Source organism: Agelaius phoeniceus, chromosome 5 (genome assembly GCF_051311805.1).
Source record: "Agelaius phoeniceus isolate bAgePho1 chromosome 5, bAgePho1.hap1, whole genome shotgun sequence".
NCBI lineage: Eukaryota > Metazoa > Chordata > Aves > Passeriformes > Icteridae > Agelaius > Agelaius phoeniceus.
In genome coordinates this window covers 59,169,662-59,195,938 of record NC_135269.1, presented here as the reverse complement: position 1 = coordinate 59,195,938, position 26,277 = coordinate 59,169,662, and the positions used below count along the sequence as shown (strand labels likewise).

The window sequence follows — 26,277 nt, the reverse complement described above, 5'->3', positions numbered from 1 at the left end:
TTACCCAGATTTCCTTACACTGCAGCAGAGGGGAAGCCAGTTGCAGAATTAGGAAGCCTGAATGAAGTATTTTTGTGTTAACCCTACAAAAATACTTCAGCAAATAGCTTATTTCCATTTTAGTAATGGAACACTTACTAAATGGAATACTTACTAAAATGAAGTTAGGACTGTACTTCATTGCTTTGAAACCAACTCCGTGCCTGAGTAGGTCATTGAACAAATACTTTGCTTGATGCTGTACCCTCAGTGTATGCCCTGAGCACCTCTTTGGTGTTGGCTGAAACACTGGCACTGATTCTTACTTCAGGAAGTTTCCTAGGTGAGAAGGACACGTGCTTTGCTTCACTCCTGCAAGATCTGTGCTAGGTTGTCTTCCGTACGTAAGGTAGAAAAGCTGAAATGTAGCCAGCAGTATTCAGCATGCAGGATTGATTTTTTCAGCCCCAGTCCTATCTGTAATCCTAAATTACAGCAGGGCCATCATGGAGCTCATTCCCTGCAAGCCTCCTCCAGCAAACCAGAAGCTGCAGCCCTGGGCCACCTTCTCTCCTTTCAGGTGTGGCACAAAAAGCCTGTGGGGCCTGAGCCACTTCTTCCCACCGAGGCTGCAGCGTAAGGTCGGGGTGGTTTGGAGAGAAGGTGCTGTTTGTTAGGCATTTACATCTATGCATGGAGACGACTCCCAAACCTTGGGTCGTGGGACACAGCAAGGCTTTGGGAACTCCAAGGAGGCTTCCGTGCGGGCCAAGCAGTGTGCGAGAGTGGCCGGTCCTATCTCACTCCCCCAGGCTCGCTTTAACAACGAGCACTTCGGCGGCCGCCGGCGGGCAGGTGGCTCTGGGGGGCAGCTGCTGAGGGGCCGAGGCCATCATCACCTGCCGGCGGGTTCGTGTGCGTGCGGCCAGCCCCGCTCCGCACCCCCGGAGCCATTCCCGCGGGCCGCCGCCTTTGAAGTGCAGCCCCCGCCCGAGGGCACGGGCGCTGTCGGGGCGGTCGCTTGGGAGCGCCGGCCGGAGCGGGGCTGACCAGGGGGCACCGGGGGGAGGGCGCACGGAGGCGTCGCCCGGGCCGGCCCGGAGCCGGGTCTCTCTGTTTCCCCGTAAATAAAGCGTCGGGCCGTGGGCGGCCGTATAAATGCGGCTGCGGCGGGGCCTCCTCGCCCTGCCCCAGGCCGGGGAGCGGGCGCAGGCAGAGCCGCGGTTCAGGACGCGGACAGCGCTGCGGGGCCGCGGGCGCGGCAGCGGGGCCGGCAGGGGGGGCCGCGCTCGCCGGCTCAGGCGGGGCCATGGCCGCGGGCGGGCGGACGAGCGAGCCGCTGGCCGAGCTCAGCCACTACGTGGTGGCGCGGCCCATCTACAGCGAGCCCGGCTTCCAGGAGGAGAACGAGCGGCGGCCGCCGCTGCCGCCCACGCTCCGCGAGCGGGCGCAGGCGGCCTGCAGGTGGGTCCGGGCGGCGGGAGGGAGCCGGGGGCGCGCTGTCCCGGCGCCCGCAAACTCCACCCGCCGAGGCATGGAGAGCCCCTCACGCCGGACGCATCCCTGCTCCCCTGCCCCTCACGCCGGATACATCCCTGCTCCCCTGCCCCACACGCCGGACACATCCCTGCTCCCCTGCCCCTCACGCCGGACACATCCCTGCTCCCCTGCCCCACACGCCGGACACATCCCTGCTCCCCTGCCCCACACGCCGGACACATCCCTGCTCCCCTGCCCCTCACGCCGGACACATCCCTGCTCCCCTGCCCCACACGCCGGACACATCCCTGCTCCCCTGCCCCACACGCCGACACATCCCTGCTCCCCTGCGTATCGCACTGCCCAGGGCGCGCTTTTTACACCACTACGTGCCCCGTCCCAGTCTGGCAGACAGGGCTGTGACAGCCACTGCCCCTTAAATTTAAATGTGCATCAGCTCAGCTCTCCGTCACTTTGGGGTTCTTGGGGCGCTCCAATTGCGGCTCCGTGGGGTGTGTTCATCACTTGTTTTCTCGCAGATGTTCAAGGAAAAGGGCCTTTCAGATTGCCAAGTCCTTTCTGCCCATCCTGGAGTGGCTGCCCAACTACCGGGTGAAAGAGTGGCTGATCAGCGACATCATCTCGGGGCTCAGCACCGGCCTCGTCGCCACCCTGCAAGGTAAAGCCAGGCAAGCCCGCGCTCCGCTCCCCGGGGCGTCCCCATAAGGGAGCCGGCTGAACACCGGAACGTTTTGCAGATGGAATTACAAATCTGAGGCTTGTTATTTAATACTAGATATTCGGTATTATTTTGCAATAAATAATTTATGGTTTTAATTTATTCCTTTTTCTTTCCTTGGCTAGAAGATTTAAATTTCCTGTGATGTGCTACAAGGATGTATTTAACTTTTTTTTCCAGGCATTTTACTCAAAGAGTATTTATTTTGATATTTAAAATTTTAATTACATTGTGATAAATCAGATAGGTTGTGTGGTCTTATTTCTCTTTCTTGGTTGTCTAAGCCTATAGTTCTTCTGCAACTGCCTACAAAAATCTAGTTATTCCCCTAAAATAATGCACCCTTAATATCTAATCCTCTTTAAAAGTTTTCACATAAGGTTGTTCAGGTCTCTGCAGAAGACAACCATCAAGGAGGTGGTGATGTATTCAGATTTTTAAAAAAAATAAACTTTATGGATATTTAGAGTACATGGCTTGCAATATTAAGTTTTCCTTACTTCCTTATTCCATTTGTTAGTAAAGCTTTCGGTAGATGAAAAAAATAGGAAAGTGTTAGAAATAAGCAGATATTAGTTCAAATAAGCTACTTAAGGAAGACTCAGAGGGCAGAACCAACCTGCCTGAGGCAGCATCCGCCTAAGACAAGACTGACTATAACCCTGATACATCCAGTAATTTAATCTCAGTAAAGTTCTTACACTATTTTCATTTTTTTTTCGGGACTGCAGCAGGCAAAACTAGCTGTGTGAACCCCACACTTTCCCTCAATGGAAACTCAGTGTTTGCGGAAGAGGACAAAGATTTACATGGGAACAAAGAAAGCAGTTTACGCATTCCCGATTAGACACAAGTATTCTCTCCTGTCTGTTCCCTTGGAGCATGCTAGGAAGGCAGAGACTGGCAGGAAAAAAGCATTACAAACTTCTGCCCCAGGCTGGGGCTGACCTGAGAAATAAAGAAAGTGATTCTTTCCCAAAGAAGAGTGTCAGAGCTGGAAGATCCTTGCTGAAGGTAATGGCACAGTTACAGGATCTCTGTGCCTTTTTAAAATGAAGGGCTAGATAGAACTTTCATATTACTTATAGCACCTATTGTGCTCATACTATAACCTCCTTATTTTTTTTTCAGTGCTCTTATTTTACCCTAAATAGAATCTACTTGTAAAGCCAATTTTTAAATACACTGTCTGGTCTCCCACCTGTGCATTAAAAAAAAAAAGTAGAAAAAAATTGAAAAAACCCAAATTAATGCAAATCTACACCTAGCTATAATTAAAAAAAAAACCACCCTGAAATTTTAGAACATGAATTACAGGAAAAATTGGCCAAAATATTTGCAAAAAAATGTTGGGATCTTGAGGTCCCTGAAGTCCCTAATTCCCAGCAACTAAATGTGTTGCTTGCAGTCCTTCAGTCAGCCTCAGTAGTATGACCAGCACTTCAGGACTTGTCATTCTCTCACAGGTTTTGGAGAATCTTTGAAGGAGAACTCTGGCTAACTGGGATATGATTTTGAAAGCAGTTTTTTTTTATTGCTTGCTGTATTTGACAGCTTGCACAGGTATGCAAAGGAAGAAGAACCAAGACTCTCAAATTTATGTGACTTGCTATTGATAGATTAGTTTTTACTGGGAAAAGAAGTGGCTCTGTTTTCACAAGAGCTGAAGATACTGAAGTGTATTTGTTGTGCAATAACTCAGAGACTTGTGCTTGAAATTTCTGTCTGAAACTAGAACCTTCACACATCCTCCTTTTCTTTTAAGAAGCACACACTTGCAGCAATGTTATCCACTTGGGTTTCTGTCTCAGCCTGTGTATTGGGCTCCCTATGCAAACATGGGAACATCTTTCAGTACTCAGCTACCAGCATGGGATGTACAGTCAATTACAGTCATTGATACTCACTCACAGGTGTGCCTGCGACTGACTTACAAGACAAAACATATTCTAAATTGCATCTGCACCACAGCAGTAAATCTTTCTGAAAGTCTAATCTAGACAAGATAGTAGATTGCTGAGAGATTTTAAATATGATTTTGATGATCTATCATTTCAGGTTTGGCATATGCTTTGCTGGTTGCAGTCCCTGTTGGATTTGGTCTCTATTCTGCTTTTTTCCCCATCCTGACATACTTTTTCCTGGGAACATCAAGGCACATCTCAGTTGGTAACTGCATGTGTTCAAGTTACAGTGAATTATCTATTTCAGTGTTAATCCTTACTGCAGACATTCATATTTCATACAATATAACTACTTTCTGAAACAAATTGGCTATGGTGAATATTAACATTGGTGGATCTCGGGAAATTAAGGCTTATTTCTTCTTTATACAGGCAATTGTTCATAATAGCTAACTTTAGGTATGCCACTGCTTTTTGCTTGAATTTGTGCTGAAGTTTAACTCTTGTCTTTGGCTACACTCTATGCAAGAAATTACAAGCTCAAGGCCTCAGTAGGCAGTATGAATGACAAACATTTTGTCTATCAGCTAAAGCTCAAGATGGCTAAAACACAGCTGTTTCAGTCTTCTCTATAAGCCTTATTTTCTGCATTCTTTTTTCATTACTGTGGACAGAATCTTATTGCCTGTCATGGAGACCCAGAACTTGTGTATCCACTCCAGCCTCACTGTAGGGCCTCACATCAAGGCTATGGGTAAACTCTGTTGATTCTTTCTGAATACTTTCTTTAGAATATGAGGTTTGTTTCCTGTCAGTTCTCACACTTAAAATTCTTCTTACAGCTTGATCACTGAAGTGCCTTTTTCTTCATACTAGTAAAATCTAATCTTTTCTTGTTCCTATCTACCAAGAACACATTGTTTTCCCCTCCCAGAGCTTTGGCATGATACTACACTTTTTCATCAGCTTTCTTCTCTGCTGCATCAAAAGTCTTTGTATGTTTTCTCAACTTTGTTAGCCTCTTCCTACCCTACCAAGCAGCTCACATTTGCTATCCAGATCTGACTTGTTATGTCAACTTATGGTGGCATTCCTACTTTCTAGATTATCAAACATTCCTTTTTTTATGCTTTTCCCAATGCTCTTATTCATGAAGTGTCCTTTAAGGTATCTATAAAATTAACTTAACCTTCTTTAAGACATTTTGTGACATTTTCCTTTTCTTCATAATTTTAGTAAATAACTGCAACAAATACGATTACTTTTAGATTGTGTTTTGCTGATGCAATGATCACTTTCTCTGTATCTTGCCCAAAGTATAGTTTCAGTCATCTTTAGCCAATATAATAGCACAATACTGCCAAAAGATGTAGTCCTACCCATTGGAACATGTTCCTGCCACATGTGTGTTGTTGGGAACCCTGCTCATGTGGCGTGCTGGATCAGCTGAAAACTAACCATGACAAAAAAATCAAAAAACCAACCAAGAAAAAAATCACAAGCAAACAAAGAAACCCTAAAATTCAAAGAAATAAATGTTGCTTTCACCTGGATCAGTTATCTGTATTGTCTGGTTATGATGCAGATACAAGGGAGATAGTTGGAGTGTGTTGAACATGTTGCCACTTTTGGCCTCAGTACAGCCCTAAATTGGCTCAAGGAAAGCATGAAACTGCACTTGTATCGGTATGTACAAAACAAGTTATTTAAAGAAGGAGCAGTATTTAAAGAAGGTGCAGTATTTTTGTCTCATGTATGCAGTGCCTGTGGCTCTTGGCCCCCTAATACTACCAATGTACCCCAATTACAGTATTACATGATTTTTTTGACGTAGGGTTGTCTAGTCTGATAAATGTTGGTTTTTCTCAATGTGTGTTAAAGTTCAGTGTGCTCTGTTTGTCATTACAGGTCCATTCCCAGTGGTCAGTTTGATGGTGGGATCTGTTGTATTGAGCATGGCCCCGGATGAGAATTTTCTCATAGAAGGCAGTAATGCTACAGGGACTAATGTCACAGGGGCACTGATAGACACTGAGTCCAGAGATGCACAGAGAGTGCTGATTGCAAGCACTCTCACATTCCTGGTTGGAATTTTACAGGTAAAATAGTTGACTTGAAGACACAAGTTTGACACTGCTTTAATGTTAATGGCAGAAAAATGCCTACTACAGCAGTCAGATATTTTCCTGTAGTAAAACACAAAAATGAAGGAAAGTTATCACAAACTTTTAAGAGCTTCATATCCTGTGTGGAGTCTCTGACAGCATGACTGGGAGCACAGAGAGTAGAATAGCCCTGCCTTGCAGACCAGAAGACCTGCATGAAACTGAGTACAATGGTGCATATCCTGGGGCTTCCTTTCACACATTGCTTCAGGTCTCCTTTATTTCCTTGGATGGACAATACTAAGCTACACTAGGCTGAAATGGGGAAAATATGGTCCTAAGACTCTGCATCAACAAAGAGAGAAAACAAAGCGTAAGAAATCTCCAAATAAAAGTGTACCTTTTTGTTATTTAACGAGCTGTTATTCTTCATAATTTTTCCAGGTTATATTTGGAGTTCTCCAGATTGGTTTCATTGTGAGGTACCTTGCAGATCCATTAGTTGGGGGATTCACAACTGCAGCTGCTTTTCAAGTGCTTGTGTCACAACTGAAAATAGTTCTGAATGTTTCAACTAAAAATTATAATGGTGTCCTTTCCATAATATATGTAAGTATGCCCTTCTAATCTGCTTGGGTTTTATGACAGGTTTTTTTATATAATTGCTTATCTTCTGCTTCCATTTCACACAGAGATGGTTCATATATATGGTAGTAAGTATAGGGCATTCCTTCAGTTCTCCCTTTCATGAAGATCTGCAGCTGTTTATTTTTAGCTGTGGGGCTCTAAATAGCTGCCTTTGGGGTTCCTCAGACAGAAATTGCCATCTTGAAGTCTTTTTCAGACAGAGCACTTTTTCACATGAAGTTTAAATGCCAAGCAAAACAGTTTTTCACTTCTGGAGACTACAGTTTGTCCCATCCCTTGCTTTCTCACTTATTGTGAAGGACATTTGATCATTTATTAACCCTGTCAGGTCATCTCCCAAAGCTCTTTACACTTAAACCAGCAGGTCATTGTGGTAAAAGGCATTGTTCTCCATTTCCCACTGTAGCCATGCATGTGAATTCCTAAAGGATACATACAGATTCCCATCCTTTGGCCAGGTATCTACTGGTTAGCAAATGTGAGGCTGATTGTTACTGTTACAACTCCATTTGTTGATCTTTTAGAAAATGCTCAAATGGAGAAATGTTTTGGCTGCATTACAGAAATATTGAATTCCTAGAGGTCTTGTACTACAGAATAGTATCCTTTCCCAGGAAAATTATTCAGAGTAGTGTCACTGACTTCAGCATGAAACTATCCAGGTTCACAGTATTTTAGATGTTCCATAGCACTTCATATTAGAATAGCAGATTTCTAAAAGAGGCTGTTTTAGGGGGAAAAAAAAGTATTTGGAGATTTTACCTGCCAGTTCTAGCAACCAGACTAGGAAAAATACAGCAGACATCTAGATTAACAATAATAGGATGAATATAACTATAAACAGCAAGGTAAAAATTTAAAAAGAGATCTGGAGGATTATTTGTGGGGGTAAAAAATTATTTTCTTAACGGGCCTTTTCAGAACTAGTGAAAACTCTTCCCCTCAGAACAAGGAAAGTTAGATGAGACAAAGTACTTACTGTATAATATACCTTACAGCAGACCTGGCAGAATGATGGGCTTGTTAATCCAGCATTTTTTTCCATCTGTTTGCTTATTGAATGAATGGTATAATTTAGTAGAATACACTTTTTGAAAGGACTGCATGGTTCTTCCAGCTCCAGCAAGGCTGAGTGGGATGCTGACTTTTTAGGTTAAAGTTCAAAGATTCTGTGTTCTTGCAGGTGAGCCAGGTGAATGTCTTTGCAGGTGCATGTAGAGCAAAGAAATTGTTATTTCTGGTCTGCTCAACCAGTGATTTGCTGGGTCTGCTTCAGCAAGTTTTGGACTTGCTTCAGTAGTGTTTAAAAAACTGCAACACCAAGCATCCAACATTAGCAGAATCTGCAGCCAAAGTTAGGAATTTACTGTTTCCCTGTGGAGTGAAGCAGTGCAAGAGGTGCTCAGCCATTCTCATGGGATCTGTGGTAAAGAGAAGAATGGGCAAGAAATGGCTTCAGTCAGCCAACGGAGGGCGTCTGATTCAGTGTTTCAGGAAGGCTTCTTTACCTTAGGAAACATAGGCAATTAAGCACTTAGTTGTTGTATTTCCAAACCAAAGTCTGTTCAGAAGGGTGGGAGTGCTGCTGCTGCAAACCTCCTCTTAGTTTAAACCAAAAGCTCATTATTTGGGGAGCTAACCAGGATGCAAGGAGTCTGTTTCTAGCCCCTTTTCTACCAGATGGTTCTGCTACAGCTACTTCACTATGCATGGGATAATTACATTTTCTTGGAGACAGGAGGCAAGTGAGAACTACCCTGATGGTTAGGAGTGGGACAGAGTAATATTTGTGACTTTCTGTAATCATTCCTTCATGTTTTCTCTGTACAATAACTTGTAATAAACAATAGGATCAAGCAAGGGCACAGGAAGGGTAGAGAAGGGAACAGCCTATTGCAGCCCAGTTGGAGTGCTCCAGTCTGGGGCTAAACTCTGCTGGGAGGGTTAATTTACTGTAGAGTGAGGTTTAGTGGCTGCTTTTCTGAAGTGCAGGATTCTCCACAGCCTGGTATGACCTGTGTGTTCACACTCATTCTCTGTTTGTCAGCAGTGGAAATAGGAAACAAGTAATGCACAGACCACATGAACTGGGCATGAAGTGAACCAGAGCTTTGCCCGTGGGTCTGCTAGCTCTCTTTAGAAAAATGAGGATCTCCCTTGCTATTTGTCAAAGTGAAGAAGCTCCAGATCTTCCCTTCCTTTCTCTGATACAGGTAGAGGTAAAACACAGTTAGAGAGTTAGCTCTTTTTACTTAGTATTAATTAACTAAAATTGGGAAGCAGAAGCCCCCTGTGTGGACAATTCTTGCAGTTATGCTTTTTCCATTAAATTCTCTATTAAATCCATTTACTGATAGCACCTTGACAATACATTTTCCTCAGGCTTCTCTAGGCTTGAATGAAGTTTCTTGGCCTTCTCCAAAACCCTATGCATCTGGATCATGTCATGAGTATTTGCACATCCTTCAAATGGACATGGGCATGTCTTATGCTGGCATTTTTGTTTTTCAGACTCTTGTTGAAACATTTGAAAAAATTGGGACCACCAACATTGCAGATCTTATTGCTGGACTCCTCACCATTTTTGTCTGCATGGTAGTTAAAGAAATAAATGATCGGTTCAAACACAAGATACCTATACCTATCCCAATAGAAGTTATTGTGGTAAGCAAGGGGGCTTAACAAAAGCTGAAAACAGATAAAATTGATAGGTCTAGCTACAGGAAGACAGGAGCTCTTTTTAAGTCTTAAAACTGTTGTTTTATCTTATTACAGACAATAGTAGCCACTGGCATTTCCTATGCTGCTGACTTGGAAAAAAAATACAATGCAGGCATTGTTAAGAGCATTCCAAGAGGGTGAGTTTCTTTGTTTTGTGGGGAAAAGGTATTATTTTAATTGGCTAAAAATGACTGTAGTAAGAGAAAATGCATAAAAGAAACATTGAGAGCTGTAACCTGAGTTTAGAACTCAGATCTGGAAATTTTCTGAGTTTTACTTTTGGCTCTATCAGTTATGCCACCCAAATGTGTTGCCCAGCTTTCCTTCTGTAAAGTGGGCTTAGGAATGTCTGTCTAATTCATGAATTCCATCTGAAAATTAATTACTTCCTGTTCATGGAGTGACTATGGGACTGTGGAAAATGGTTTTAAAAAATAATAATTTTTAATAAAGAAATTCTGCATAGATTTAATTTCTGTAATCCTGAGTTATCCCACTGCAGTTCATAATCCTGCTGCTACTGTTATCCCAATCAACTTTGCCACTTCCATACTCATAGGAACAAGGATGTTGAGGATTACACTCGTAGAGACTTCCACTTGAAAGATTCAGAGCACTTCACAGTAGTAACCTTCACATTCCATTTAGTATTCAGGGCTTAATTAATTAAAATTTGTGGAAACACAGTAGGGGATAAAATGCTTCTGAGATCTTACTGAAGAAGTATGTTAACAATAGTATGAAGTGGCATTAACATATTTATATAATTCATCACACTATTCAATACATTCTTTATTCGATGCTTCAAAAAATGTAGTTTTTCACTTTGCTATCATAAGGCCAAATCTCAGTCATGCTGAGAACAATGGGGACTTTGTTGCTGACTAATACCATCAGGATTTGGGCTGGGGTGAGCTAGATAAGCGTGTTCTGTATGTCAATGGGCTGTTTCCACCTTTTTATTAACTTGAAACATTACACTTCATATTATAAGCAACCTGTATGCCTCTGTCTCAAACTCCTTGACAGTTCTGGTAAGAATGGAATTCAATCAAAGTTGGTAACACCAATATATTTTCTAAATGCTAGATTTTTGCCTCCTGAGCCTCCAAATGTCAGCCTGTTTTCCCAGATGATTGCAGCCTCCTTTTCCATTGCTATCGTTGCTTATGCTATTGCTGTGTCTGTGGGGAAGGTATATGCAACCAAGTATGACTATGCTATTGATGGAAACCAGGTATGTATAACCAAAATAGTTTATAAACATAGTCATGTTCATAATGTAAAACATGCTGACTTATATAGCCAAATGAAAGAAACACCATTCACACAGATTTTTCAGACAAGCGCTAAAGTCTGACAGGAGAAATCCTTTCAACTCTTGGAAAAAAAATAGCTGAAATGGCCACATAGAGATGAGCCAGATCCAGCTGCAGAATGGGCTTTTCATACTGTTTCATTCCTTCTTTATTGGTCTAGTGACTGCAGTAGCTCTGAAAGGGCTGAGCACTGTATAGGGGAATTTTCTGGTGATGTCAAGTTGACATGGCCTAGCAATTTACTTTCCATTTCCACTTGTAAGGCATATTTTGAGGTGGGTTGCTTGGGCAGATGAAGGCAATGTCAAGCTAAGAAGTAGCTCTGGACAGCTTTATTTAGGCTTAGACTTCATGCAGGATTTGAATCAGCTGAACTTTACAGTTAATAAATTGTACTTCTCAGCATGACTCCAGTAACATCAATATAACTGCACTTGTAACCTAACAGATCAGTCCTGCAGCTTCACACAGTTACACACAAGTGCCTACCAGCATATGAACATGCTGGAGTAGCTGTGTGCACTAAGTGGCTGAACTACTTTAAGCATTGGGTTCTAGGGGCACAGAGCTAGAATGTGCCATGAGCTGTGCATCACAAGCTCTTACAGGATTCCTGCATTTCTTCAATGACTTCACTGGGGGTTATGTTGCTCGCCCGTGGTGTGGAATTAAAATGTCAGAAAGCTTCCTCATCCTGCATCTATGCTAATTTTTAATTTTATCCTTTGAGCATGTTAGAAAATGCCTGCACTACAACCAATAGATGAGTATTTTGTTTATTGAATCCTTTATTTGAGTCCTAATGGATTACATAAAGTTTGACTTAGAAACTCTGCTTTGCTGTATATAAGAAAATTATGCTTCTGTTTGTCAGTTTGCAATCCTCTAAGGTCATATCTGGTAACACTTGGTCTTAAAGGTGACAAAAATGCACCAACTTTCAGTTTAATAAATCTCAAAGCATAATACATAATCCTAGAAGTGCTGTTTATGCTGTTCTGTTGTTGAATACGTTGTTCTGCCAGCAGTGGTGTGCTTCAAAGATACTGATTAAATATTGTAGTAGAAGAATCAGTTTATAAAAGCAGAGTGCCTTCCTTTCAGTACTATGTTATGAATTTTACATGTAGCAAAGGTTAAATGCAGCCCAGGATGATGAGCAAATAGTTTAGTTGATCTGGAGAAGTTAAAATAACATCATAAAAGCAGGTAGTAAAATAATTTTGAAGGACAGGTTGATACTATTATCTACCAGTGTCTACATTATCTTCATAGATCCAGATCATTAACACCTAAGAACACTAGGAACAATACCTCCAATATTTTCTCATCAATCACAGTGGTTACATGGGAATAGTCATGAATCATTTAAGTCTGTTACTGCTCTTGTGGTTGGAGCTAAATGAAAATTTACAGGAAGTTTAATTTTGTACAAAAGAAGGGAGACAGCCAAAATCAAATTTTTAACTATATTTTAAAAATTTTGCAGTGAGTGAAAAGCTCTTGTGCCTGTGTCAGCTTGGTGAAAACAAGGTTTCTGTCAATTATATGGGGTTGGTTGCAGACAGCTCCCAAATTCTTGATTTCCCAGCAGAGGAATGGCCCAGATCCCAGGACATAAAGCTTCCAGGGTCCTTGTCACTTGAGCAGAAAAACCAGCATCAGCAGGTGCTGGCTTCAGTGACCCTGGGGCAAATCTATGAGAGTGCAGCCTCAGACTCTGTGAGAGTTCATTGGGATGCTTAGAGTGAAAAATTTCTGACTTAGCAAACTAGAAGTTTTCAGTGAAATTGTGCATTATTGCAAAGTTCCTTAACAGTTCTACTAATAATACAATGCTTTGCATTAGTTAAAGTCTTGTCTAAACTCAAACTATTGTACTGAGTTTAGTACAATAAACTTGTTTAGCTTATGATACCTGGAAGTTAAATTTATTCTAGTACTCATTTCTTGATTCAATTATTCCAGTGTAATTCTTAGAAATGTTAGGTTTGATAACATTGATGGAAGTTTTAAACACCTTTTACTCAGATGAGTATGTCCACTTCAGGGGGAGTAAACCAGCTTCTTTGTGTTGGTTTCCAAACAGAGGTAGCTGCATTGGCACAAGAGGCACTTGTGTAAACATTTAACAGCTATAACTAGTTCATACTTTTCATAATATTATTGTGCTACCTACTTTATCAACTGCTGCAGAAGCTGCTGCTGTCTTTCTCCATTGAAAAACTGTCTTCAGGCATCTTTATTTACAACATTATCCAATTATCTTTCAGGAATTTATTGCCTTTGGGTTCAGCAACATTTTTTCAGGTGCCTTTTCTTGTTTTGTTGCAACTACTGCTCTTTCACGGACTGCAGTCCAAGAAAGTACTGGTGGAAAGACTCAGGTAATGGCCTCTTCTTATTAGTACTGTGCAGAGGTAAATTTAATTTTGTGTAGTGCACAGATTTCGCTGTGAGATGAAAATAGTCCTAAAATGATTGCGTTGCTGGCACATGGAAAGCCACGGCTCTAGTAGTGAATCATTTTTGTAGCTCTGCCAGAAGAGGGCAATCAAGTTTTACATAGCATGAGTTACCTTAGGGGTCAGAAACCTTTTAACTCTAGTCTCCCAGAATTTCATTTCCAATTAAAGGACTGAGTTTATCACAGTAGGATGTGGGAGGAAATCTCTCCCAGCTGGCTATGATATCTTTAAACTGCCATATGCTGGCCTGAGCAGCTCTGCCATTTGCCATTCACCATCAGCCATGGAACATCTTCATCATGATGAGTAAATTACTTTGTTCTACCAAACTATAGCTGTGTGGTTCTTAATAGTGAAAAACTACAGGTTATCCAGCAGCTCCTTTTCCAGCTTACACACAGACTGCCCCATTCATCTGTCTTTGTAACATAACCCCTCAAGAGCTACTACCCTGTGTTTGTTTAGACTTCCTGCTTAATTGAATTCCCTCTGTGTTAGCTGAAGTGAATAATGGTTGCCCACATATGCCTAAACATAATGGCACTTTGGCAGGTCTCCCTGTTCCTAAAGAAATGTAATGTGCAACTGTTTGTAGTTTTCTCTTTGTAATCCTAGAATCAGATGATAGAATCATAGTAAGTTCATTTCCTATAAACACTGTTCTTTGCAGGTTGCTGGTATAATCTCAGCTGGGATCGTTTTGATTTCTATTGTTGCCCTGGGGAAATTGCTAGAGCCCTTACAAAAGGTACTGTACTCTTCTGCAGCACAGCCACATCAGATCCAAATGTTCAACTATGATGGGCAAGATTAATATCCCACTTTAAACTGTGCTATCTGATTCCAGACAGGGCTGTGGTTTATAGTGTGTGATGCTGAGCACTATCTTAATATGTATCTTTGCTTCTGAATACCACTTTTTCATCATTTTTCTTCACAGTCTGTGTTGGCAGCTGTAGTCATAGCTAACTTGAAAGGGATGTTCATGCAAGTGTTTGATGTTCCCCGTCTATGGAGACAGAATAAAGTGGATGCTGTAAGTAACCTAATTTTTTTTTCCTCCTGAATGTTTTTGTCCACTTTTGGGGTTTTTTTACCTTTTAATGCCATCCAAGTTTCTCTTAACTACCACATAAGCAGGACTTTGTGGGGTTAACATCAGAAAACTTTTATGTGTATCCTCAAAATGCAAATGCTATGAGGTCAGTAAAAAATTCACCGTGTTTAGGTCAGTATTCTGCTAATCTTCTTTATTTCCTAAACCCTGCTGTACGGTGCCTGTCAGAGTATTTTTGTGTATTGATAGCTCCTTCATAGCCATTTCCATAGTATACAGCAATCTTGTGTTGATATGGCTTCAAAAGCAGATGGCCTGCTGCCACCTTTACCATTCTGATTTTATCTTTTGCACTGTTAAATGAGTCAGAGACCTTTCCTTAATTCATGTACATATATTTCTGTTGTACCACATGAACATCCCATTTGCCTGAATAATCTCAGATAGTCCTCAGGAAAAATGTTTTTTTGTTGTGGTAAAACTAATCCAAGCTAGGATGTGGATTCATTTGGCATGCTAAGGGGTGTATGAAGAGACTTTTCTTATGAACCACTATAACCATATCTCAGGGTACTTGCTTACATCTCCCACTGTGTATTCTGTGGAGCAGACCTTCACTGTGGCTCTTAGGGCAGGAAAAGATTGCATGGAAGACATTTTTCCCATTATTTTACGGTGAGTGTCATTGGGCAGTACCTGTCTTAGATCTCAGATATTTTAGTCAATCATTTACTGATTTATAGACAAAAGATCCCACTGACTTCAGTGAGAAGTGCAAGCACTCAGCTGTCGGGTCCGGCTGTCTGTCTCTGCCCCGACACGGGTAGAGTGGTTCTTTGGTGGGCGCGATGCAAAGGACGAGTCTGGACTCTTCAGCTTTCGGTCTTCAGGTTGTTTATTATTTCTTATCTACAAAATTTTTCTGTCTGCCCAACAGAGGTCTGATCTGCAGGCAGTCACAGGCACTCTCTGACCACCCACGGGGCGGTCATGTCTTTTTATACTAAAACCTACGTATACAATATTTACCTTTATTTCCCAATGCTTTTCGCCCATGTTGGCAAGTGCACCTTCACTAGAAACCAATCTCTAAGTGCCAACATCATCACAGGAGATGGAGGACAAGAAGAAGAAAGAAGAAGGACAAGACACGCCCCGATCTCTCCATCTTGTCTCCATAACCCCCCTGTACCAAAAACCTTAAAGTCTATATCTCACCTTCTAAATGTGTCTCTTTTACACCTTTTACTCTAAAGTGATTCTCTTGTCCTCAGACTCTTGTTACTTCTGTGGATGGATCAAAATCAAGCCACCAAACACTCTTGGCAACATTCCAGGGTTTTCGAGACCCCCAAGGGTTCTCCTGGCATCTCTGGACATCGGGAACGATGTGCTGAGATCCCACACTCAGCTTTTGAAAAAATTGAGTCTACTGCATGGGCAGTGATGTAGGAAAGAACTGAGGAGTGCACTTCAACTGTTCTGCCTGAATATTCAGTGGAGATCTTAGAGAAGTGCCATCAACCTGTTAACATGAAATACCTCTCTTTGCAACAGTTCTTTCTGATTCTTAAATGTCACTGAGAAATCCCCTTCCTTCCCTGTCTGTCTGCATGGGGGGCACCTTACAGTATTTTACATCTTGGTAAAATAAAACTCTTTCCAATTTTAAGAAAGATTAACAAAGATTGCCATCATCAGAAGTAAGTAAATACATTGCTTAACTGTATCTCCTTTAATTTTGTCAAAGGAATCAGATCCTTAAAAAATATTGTTATGTTGAAAACCACCTTATTTCCTAAAAAGCTAACTATGCCTAATAATATCATGGATGAAAGCATCTTGGAGGAAGAAGAAGACTTCTGAATGGAAGTCAGCAGATTGCTAGACAATCAGCTCCAAAGTTAAAATCTGCTTCTCATATTACCTGGTCTAGTGTTTCTTTTGTGTGACTAGGAGTCATATGTTAAAATGAAAATACTTTACATTTGTTATTTCTTCTCCAGATGATCTGGGTTTTTACATGTATAGCATCCATCATTCTGGGACTTGATTTGGGATTACTTGCTGGCCTTTTGTTTGGATTGCTGACAGTTGTGCTGAGAGTTCAGTTGTAAGTAATACAGAATCAGAAATAATTCTTAGTTTTATATTATAAAAAAGGAAGATAATATGCTGAAATGCAAGATGATTTGTGGCAGAATATCTGCTTTGGTTTACAAAAATTTTGAAATGAAAAAAAATCTGTTTCTTTTAGAACAAGACACTCTTTGTGTGTTATCATTTAATTACACTGATAAAAGAGAAGCTGCATTATTTGATCAGTATTTCATATCATGTTGGCCACTCTGGTGGTACTTAGCAATATGTTTTATATGCAGCCACATAGCTGAGTTCTGAAAAGGGACAGGAACTTTCTAGATCACATATAAACAGATGTATGGCTTTGGTAGTGAATTGATCATTATAGTAACTCTCAGCAGGTAATACTACTACAGTATGTTGCACATGCCAATAACCTTTTCACTTATTGCTTATACAAGACTGATTGAATGGCTGTAAAAGAAGAGCAAGAGAAAGCATGAGAATAGGAAAAAAAATTGTGCCTCTGGCTGATTTGTTGCTGCTTAAAGAATATATGGGAGTGGAATGGTGAGAAAAGGTGGATTTGAAGAACCTTATTCAGTCATCTTGTTCTTTTTCATTGACCTTTTATCTGAAAATACAACATTACTTCTTTCCTTCAGCTTGGAGTTCAGAGAGTATGGTAACTAGCATTACCAATATATAGTTGCACTGTCAACAAATGCATAAAAATAAAGCCTTGTAAAAATTGTTACACAATTGTAGATTATAAAAAAAATGAAATTTGAAGAGCCTCAAAAAAGCATTCCCAAATTCAACTCAGATGTTACCAAAATATAAAGGGGAGATGAAGCCTTACAAACTTCAGAACAATTTGCTTCAGCTGTTAAATATTTATCTGGAGACTGCAAAACATTTTGGTTTTGTTATTGACTAAAATAAAAATTTAAAAGGTTGGACAAAAAGATTTACATAATCTGAAAATAATGCAAATGCATTTCAATTGATTTGAAATGAAAAAAAGCCATCAATTCTTTTTTCAGTGTAAAAAAAATGGTTTTTTAAACTTCAAGCAAACTTATTTGCTTTTAAAATATTCTTCTGGTTTGGGAAACCAACTGGAAAAGTTGTTCACTCAGCTCTTAAATCAAAATGGTGCATTAAGTAGGCTGAGACCAAAGTACCTTGTTTTTATAAAGGCCTGTTCACTACAGTGACACAAAATAACTTCAACACTTTTGCAAGTCTGTTGGTTTGGCATTAGAAAGCAAACTACAGGAGTCAAAGCCACTTTGTATGCAGCAATCCCTTCAAAACTGTGAGTGCCCATGTATGACATTTACCTTCACTGTCCTTACTTCTGTTAGTCCTTCATGGGGAGGCTTTGGAAACATTCCTGGCACAGACATCTACAAGAAGGTCAAGGACTACAAAAATGTAAGTCATGGCTGAATTGTTTTCCTTGAGTCTACACGTCAGTGTAAGAAAAGGTGGTGCCTTGCATATTGTACATAACTTGAATTTGGAATGGGGTATTCAAGGATAACAAATTTCAGCACCCTCTTCATCCAGATGGTTGGTCCATCTTGCACGTTGGGGCTGTAAGCGTCTAAAAATAGAATTCCCTCAATCATCAACAAATCCATGCAATTTTTAAAAATTAGATATGTAGTCAAACTGCTGAAATAGTTAAACTGCTTCTTATTGTCAAAATGTGGCTCTTGCTGTTTAACCTTATATTCTTTGGCTACAGGTTATAGAACCAGAAGGTGTGAAGATTCTCAAGTTTTCAAGTCCAATTTTTTATGCTAACATTGATGGACTGAAAAGCAGCCTCAAATCCACTGTAAGTGAGAAGTTAGGGGTTTGGAAGCTTCTTAACTGTCCTTGAGATTTCCTCAGAACTATACTGAGTTAAGTTAAATAATTTTGGTCTGTTTTCTTTAGGTGGGATTTGATGCAGTCAAGGTATATAATAAGAGACTCAAAGCACTGAGGAAAATACAAAAGCTAATTAAGAAGGGAAAATTAAAAGCTACTAAGGTAGGTCTTTTTAAAATTATTTATATCTATTTTTTCTCAAAGGGTTACTGCTGGAGCTTTTTTGTTAAGGTCTAATTATGAATTACTCTGTACTCATCTTTAAAATAGAGATGAAAAGTGTGACTTACTACATGGTAGTACAGTTCATAAGTAGCATACAGAATTTATAATACAACTTAACTCACAGTTTTAATCACCTAGACCCTAACTTAACTTAGAATTTCTAACAACCTGCACCCTCTGCAGATCAGGTGAGGTATTAATACATGGTTTAATGTATCAATATAACAATTATAATCTAGATTTAAAAACTACATGAAAGAAGTTGAGTCACCAATACTCAGAGAAAATAAAAGACAGTGTAGGCATCCCTGGCCCCTGGGGGTGTCTCACTGTTAGCAGCAGTTTTGGTCCAAATGTCCCACACAGGACTTGCCATGGAGAGTGCTCTGTTATGGCAATTCCTGTGTTACATTTCCCTTTTCTCTGATGGGGTCACCAATTACACCTGGTTGCCCACGTGCCTGGGACCTTCAAGGCCAGCAAGGAAGGGAGAGATCAGCGTGGTGCTCAGGAATCTTGAGGCTGGCAGGGAGAGGAAGAAGAAATTGATTTTGTTTGTCTGATTGGTTCACAGGACCTTCAGGGCCTGAGAATGAGGGAAAAGGGAACAAATACATGACCTGCTCAGCCATAGAGAATGGCTTCTTGCCTTATAAAATGGCATTAGTTATGCTACCCACAGTACCAGGATTGGGAGCAGGGGATACTGGTCACAAGTGTCTATATCTTGTCAATTCCTTCAATAGAAGGTACCACAGGGTGGTATTTTCTGTAACTCCCAAAATTTACCCATGATTAAATTCTATATTCCATATATTGTCTGGCAATAGAATGGCATCATCAGTGAGCCTGGTATTAATAATGAAGCTTTTGAGACTGATGAGGAACCTGAAGACAACCAGGATCCTCAAGTTCCCACCAAAGAAGTAGAGATCCAGGTGGACTGGAATTCAGAACTCCCAGTCAAAGTAAACATCCCCAAGGTGCCCATCCACAGTCTCATTCTTGATTTTGGAGCAGTAACCTTCTTGGATATTGTAGCTGTGAGATCAATAAAAACGGTAAGGACATTTTTTTCTGATGTTCTGTGAAAATGAAACTAGTCAGTAGTATGTAAATCCAGAGCTGCTAGCTGAAATTAATTCCTGAGTTTTAAAAAGTATGTTGTTGAAAAATACCATGAAAATATAAATATGAAAATATCAGCAAGAAATAGAGTATTAGTGGTGTGTGTATTTAAAGTGGGAAAAAAAGCATTAAAAGAACAATATGAAGGATGCATAGTCAAGTACTCAAAATAATTAACTGCAAAATGTGGTCCCCTTATATGCAAATGTTATAAAATATTCTAGTTATATATTTTCTTTCCACATGCCTCCTGCTTTAATCTGGGCACAGGATGATGCTCACTCAACACAGAGGTAGTAAAACTTTCATCTTACCATCCCAGTTCAGTTTTTAGCCATAAGATTTATTTATTCATTCCTTCATTTATTCATTCATTTTAATTATGAAGGAAGAATGATTCATTTCTTTATAGTATTTTCTGTGGCTAGTATCAAGTGCTTCATCAACATTCATTAATTAATCTTCAAACTCACAGTACATAATAAGGAGATTATATGTCTTCCTAGGAAGAAGGAAATGAGGTGTAAAGATTAAGGCCTAATATTTCCATTATTTTTTGGTGCCCAGTTACAAGTATATAGGACCAGATTGTTCAGTCTTCATTTTTTTCTGATGGTTCTCATGTTCAGATTAATGCTTTCAGTAACTTAATTTTGCAGTTGGGACTACTTAGCCTATCTATAAAAGCAGATCTTTACCATGACTCAAGTTTATCAACTAACAGAAATAGAATTAATAATCACCTCTGAAAACACCAATCTAAGAGACTTGCCTGCCATCAGGGAGCCAGGGGTAGATTTTAGTCTCCTGCCTTTTAACTAAATGAAACACAGGAGCAGTGTGTGCCTTGCATCAGCCTCCTGCCTAGGTACATGGAATATGGGGTTTGTTGACATGACTCTCTCCATATGTAGCTTTTTCATCCAAGGACAGGTCCATCTGTGCACTGCATGAGGGAAAAATCTGTGTAAAAAAATCTGCATGTGCCAGTGAATGAGTGTACCATACCACACATACATGAGGGAAACAAAGCTCACTCAGCCCCATGTGGTCTCCCTTGGAGAGATGATTATTTGAATTTTGAGAACAGAATGACAACCTTAATTGGCAGCAATGCTTGTGCATGTAAAATGGGTACTTCCACTTACATAGTTCAAGATAGGACACTTCAGCAACCAGGTACCTGACTAGTGGATCTTTAAGTATAGCAAAGTATAGCAGTACCTTAATTATGATGAATAAACAAAATGTACTATGTGGAATGGAGACAATCAGAAAAAAATAAAGTGTATGTGCCTATACATTACACAGACATACAAACAGATATGTATTTTCTCCTTACAGACTTTATTTATTGATGTCTTTGTTGCAAACTTTTTTTTTAGATAATTAAAGAGTTTGAGAGAATTGATGTGAGAGTATACTTTGCTTCATATCAAGGTAAATATACAAGTATTTCTACTTTCACTCATGCAAAATATAAAATGAAGGTGAGAAGGGATCTCAAGATGTGTCTGTGTGGCATCCACACTAATAAATATGTGAAATGTAACACTGATAAGCATTGTTGGCTCCACTGGGACACAGAAAATTGTGCAGTGCAAAGGAGATATGGAAAGTAAAAGTCAAAACTAAACTATAATTGAGGGATTCATTTGGATTCACTCGATTTCTGACAGTTGCAACCATGTATTTTAACTTTTATTTCTTAAATACTTCATATTGTATAAACAAGCTATGACTTTCTTTTATTCAGACAACCTTATATCTCAGCTGGAACGGGGTGCCTTCTTTGATGACACTGTCAGAAAAGACATATTTTTCTTGACTGTCCATGATGCAGTGCTCTACATAAGGAATCAAATGACATACAGTGACAACCAGGATCCCATATTTGAGAAGGTAAGGATATCCAGCAGTACATTCCCCTTCCTTCCATCATCTAGCACTCATTCTGGAAGTTTCTGTGGCACATTTGAAAACTAGACCTAGAACTGTAGTACAAAAAAAGTGGGAGTGTAGTAAATTAGGCAGCTTCTGTAGTACATGAGTATTTTTGTAGATTAAAGGAAGGGTCTGTCAGCTCCAGGAGCTTGTTAGTGAAAAGAACATGAGAAACAGCACATATGGAAAACACTTCATCCTAAGACACATTTTCTGATTTCTGACTACTGGCATCTTAAGAACCTCATCAGCCGGAGGTTGCATTTGCAACATTATATTTAATTGCTACAGATGGAGTTTTCTTCAATGTGTCTCTAATACTTCTTTTGGAACCTGTGACACTATCCTGTGGAGATGGGTTCTCTAATTTTCAATTATATGACAAATATTTCCTGCTTGGTTTAGGCCTGCTGGATTTCTGGATTGTTAGCTGCAATGAATAATCATTCTCTGCTCCCTTTCCCAACACTCCATAGACTTCTGATCAAAGCCATAGTCTCACTCTACTTGGCATAGATGTGTACAGAAGCTGTTCCACACTAGTGTTAATTCCTGCTGCCCTTCTCTGTGCATTTCATTATTGTATTCTGTGTTTTTTTCAGATAACCAGAACACTCTGTAGCATTTAAAGGTTTGCTGTGCTCTGTAGCATTTAAAAGGCTCTCATTAGGAAAATGGTCCTATAATGTCCTCCTTTCTTTTCACCACAATTCCTTTCCTAGCAATCACTACTACAGTATTATGAATAAATAACAATTAAAATTAATATTACTGATAATTAACTAGGCTAGAACTCTTATTTTTAGAACTTTTTCATACTAATTTTTCTGCTGGACATTAACATTTTCATAATGCTATGCAGCAGTTTAAAGATAGCCTTTATTATTGTTACAAAGCCATAACTAGTCATATGAGCAGAGACAGGCCCAAAAGCTCTGCGATTTTTAAGTTCCTCTCAGCTGAAGTAAATCATCATCTTTGTCAAGGAACAGTAAACAAAAGACTATTCTAAGATGTGGAAGTTATTTTAAGGTATTTTATAATAAAAAAATAAATTTCAATTATATGGACAACATGTAACTCATCATGTTTCTTAATTTCTTTCTACCAAGATTTCACTCATGCAGGAGTCAAAAGAACCCATAGAGTTCACAGAAGCCAGCCAGCCTGATGATGAACTTGATGTTCAGGAAGAGGTAAGAACTTCAGAACTGAAAGTGTCTATCCCTCTGCCTGTAGCCTTGAGTCATGCTGTGAGAGTATGGCCCTCAGCAGGTACCTGCTCCATAAATACATACCCTCTCTGGATACTGAATGTCAGTACTAGGTGGAGGAAGTCACATTTTTCTTGAGATGGTAGTAGATTATATTTACTTAATTATCTCCTCATCTCTCTTGCTTTAGGATTACTTTTGCCTTACACAGGCTTATCAGTAGATCTAAATATAAGCTGGGCACCTAAAAGAAGACTTTGTAAGGCTTGAGGCACCAGAGTCCAAAATGATGATCAACCTTCTCCTTTCATTCCTCCTTTTAACACAGCAGACAACTTCTTGCACAACCTGCACAGTTTACAGAAGTTACTTCCTTTGTACTTTCACTGTGTTTTTAGTTTCCACAAACATGTAATTTTCCCAGATGGTGTGTGTATACTGAGAGCTAACCAGAGCCTGTTTCTCTCCACCTTTCCAAACCCGTTTCTCTAGGCTATGCGCCGACTTGCCTCCTGAAGGACTGCTGGTACCGTCCTGCCTGTGAGAGCACAGCAATATCCAGCCACCAGTACTGTCCATACCAGCATTTTCTGCTATGAAACCAATCTTTGCACTTGAAGAAAACCCTGATTGTTTGTTTGAATGATACAGATCTCTATAACTCTCCAAATTTTAGCTAGCATTATCCCAGAAATATTCTGGACTTTGATTCTGCAAGCACTTTCTGCTATGATATATATTAATAAAAAAGAAAATCAGAAGAATATTGTGAAAGATGTACTCAGTTTTGGGACTAGTCAGGCAGAAGTTGCACTACACTTTTATCAGTGTGTACAGGATGAAAAGCTGCTCTGTGGCTGGCCCAGGAGAGTGGAAGAGACCAGATTCTTTGGATGGCAAGCCTTGTTCAATATTTCTACAAAGCCTAGTGAAAGGGCTGGAGTTCTAGCTGGCCAAGGCTGTGAATTCAAGAACATTTGTGTGCCTTGAAAAATGTACCATGATCATTTTTTTCAAGCAATTCCTTAAATTGCTGCAGGTAGTTAGATCACTGAAAGAGGTGACAGGTGAAACTGTCACACAAACAGAAAACAGCACTGAACTACAGTAATGCTTCAAATAGGAAAAGTTTCTAAAGACCCTTGGATATGGGTTCATTAGATCTGTGTTAATCCCATTGTAGCAAGTCTTGCACTCTATTAATGATTGTCCCTTAAATAAGGGACAGAGAAGATTATTTTGGCTAGGTTACATAATCTTCATCAAGAGGCAGATCATGACATAAATTAAGGAAAACCTTAGCCCCTGGGTACTTAATGAAATCTGTAAAACAGGCTGATACTGAGTGTAAGCAAGAAAGTCAGAATGTGACCTAGTATTGATATTTGGGTTTTTTAATAGAATATAGATGTATTTTTTGTTTAATGAATAGTTATATTTTTATAGAGATTTTTTTCTTTTAATAGTCTACATCAAACTGCTGCTGTTCTTTGACATATGAAAGTTCATAATGCACAAGTGCAATAATTTACAGAAGATAAAAGATTTGAGCAGCAAAATTTTAATTCTTAACTAATATTCTTAGTTTTCATGAAGAAGAAATGTATTTTGATGGAAAACTGACTGCTACCTTAATTTTTTTAGCATTACATTATTTTTTAAATGGGAAAAAACCCTGCGTTGTAAGGAAACAGATAAAAACTGAAGTGTAAGAAATGTCCACAGGTATAAAATGCCTTTAGGTTCAACAATGTGGAAAATTACCTTCAGTATATTTAATTCTCCTAACTTGATTTCATCAGAGAAATTTTCTCACATTACACTGAACAGAGATTTCTGCTGCAGGTGGAAGTGAAAGAGCTAAGCACTAAATGAATTATTCTGGCTTCAGGACCCTAGTGAACTCAGTTAATATCAGGGAAAAAAAATCCTACAAACTTTGGCCAGTTGGACAGTATCTTAAATAATGGATAACAGCACCAATCTAAAATCTGTAGTCTCTTGTTAAGGCACAGACTTCAGCCTTCACAACAGTGAAGTTTCTCAGTACAGACACTTGAATTTAGGTGATGTTGGTGCTCCAGTCCAAGCCAGCAAACAGCAGGATTGTATTCACAATGGACATGGGCTGTGGGGTGGGCATCTCCACCATCTGAGGATGGGGCAAGTGTTCAAGAGGCAAATCAGACCACTCTGCACCTCTGCAGATGGAAACATTCATTTCTATTGGCACCAGTGCTTCAGCCCAGCCTGTGATTTGCCAATTCATGTTTTTAACTCTACCTGTCTGTCCCCTTGCCAGCCTCTCACAGGAGGCTGGCACTACAGCCCACCTTACTGGCCTGAAGTCCCCATCAGGCCATGGCCCCAGCTCCTGTTAACCTGACTACTGGAACAGCTGCCAGTGCACAAGGCCAGTGACATGTTTTTTAGAAGCTGTACTGCTTTTCTGAAACAGATGTACATTTTAAGTAAAAAGTAAAATAATCTACTGTGTAAGTGAGCTTTCAGCTAATTGTTATGCAGGACACAGTCTACAGAAAGATGGTAAAAAAATGGTTTTGGTGATTTTTTTTTCCCTCAAGGCAACATCTGCACTGTGAAGTTTGAGTATAGATTCTTACTTGACAGAGATGCCATTACATTCTTTTTTGAACTTTCTCTAGTTCTTGTCTGTACAGGTATTTAAAAAGCAATTAAATACTCAACAGTCTTCCAGTTCTTTTCCAAACAGGACATCTGATCTGGGATTGTGATAAAATATGATAAAATGCACTTATTCTTGGCCTGTGTATTTCTTCCAGACATGGTTGTTCTTAATTTAACAGGCACAAAATATTAAACGTTTTCTGAAAAACAGCATTTCTCTCAAAGCCTACAGTGGCACAGAAGAGTAAGATGTAGTATGCAGAATGCATTCAAATGCCTTTCTCAGTGGTTATGTGCTTAATTTTCTATGTATCCATCAAAATTAAGGATACCAAAATAATGGATTTTGCAACGAAGCTAAAATTCTCTACAGTTTTGTACTAATTAAAATATCTTTATGTTGTGTAACTAGATGTGCTTATCTTTTTCCAGTAGAATGAAAAAGTGGTATTTTTGTATGCATTTTGAGTATTACTGTTCTGTCTTTGCATGTCATATATCAAATTTGGAGATGTATTTTAAGTTTTTTTACACTTTTAAAAAGCTGCATTTGAAAAGTGATTGTACCCATTAACTAGAAAATAAAGTTGTGCATACTGAAAATGTGCTCCTTGCACATGCGGGTGTCTTCTTTGGTTTTGGGTTTTTTACGTCTTCTCTTTGTGAATTCCTATTATGGGGAGATAAAGCATATTATGAAAGGATCAATGTCACTCTTCCCTTGGGTCTGTT

General features: G+C 39.8%; 1 protein-coding gene across 5 annotated transcripts; it reads left to right on the top strand.

Annotated features, from left to right (window-relative positions):
• Positions 1 to 1,065: 1,065 nt before the first annotated feature.
• SLC26A4 (solute carrier family 26 member 4) lies at positions 1,066 to 26,161 on the top strand. 5 transcript variants are annotated; one of them, XM_077179094.1, is made up of 20 exons: positions 1,070 to 1,443; positions 1,998 to 2,137; positions 4,256 to 4,362; positions 6,010 to 6,200; positions 6,651 to 6,815; positions 9,366 to 9,518; positions 9,630 to 9,712; positions 10,665 to 10,812; positions 13,168 to 13,281; positions 14,033 to 14,110; positions 14,303 to 14,398; positions 16,426 to 16,532; positions 17,872 to 17,941; positions 18,258 to 18,350; positions 18,452 to 18,547; positions 19,441 to 19,671; positions 21,124 to 21,178; positions 21,495 to 21,640; positions 22,795 to 22,878; positions 23,389 to 26,161. In XM_077179094.1, the coding sequence occupies exons 1-20, from the start codon at positions 1,138 to 1,140 to the stop codon at positions 23,410 to 23,412; spliced, it is 2,487 nt and encodes an 828-aa protein (XP_077035209.1). In that variant the 5' UTR covers positions 1,070 to 1,137; the 3' UTR covers positions 23,413 to 26,161. The 5 variants fall into 5 exon arrangements, 4 of the variants coding, with proteins under 4 accessions (XP_077035209.1, XP_054487574.2, XP_077035210.1 ...); XM_054631599.2 differs by having other exon boundaries at positions 1,159 to 1,443; positions 4,256 to 4,366; XR_013182472.1 differs by lacking the exons at positions 22,795 to 22,878; positions 23,389 to 26,161 and adding an exon at positions 20,009 to 20,031 and having other exon boundaries at positions 1,066 to 1,443; positions 21,495 to 21,576.
• The last annotated feature ends 116 nt before the right edge of the window (positions 26,162 to 26,277 follow it).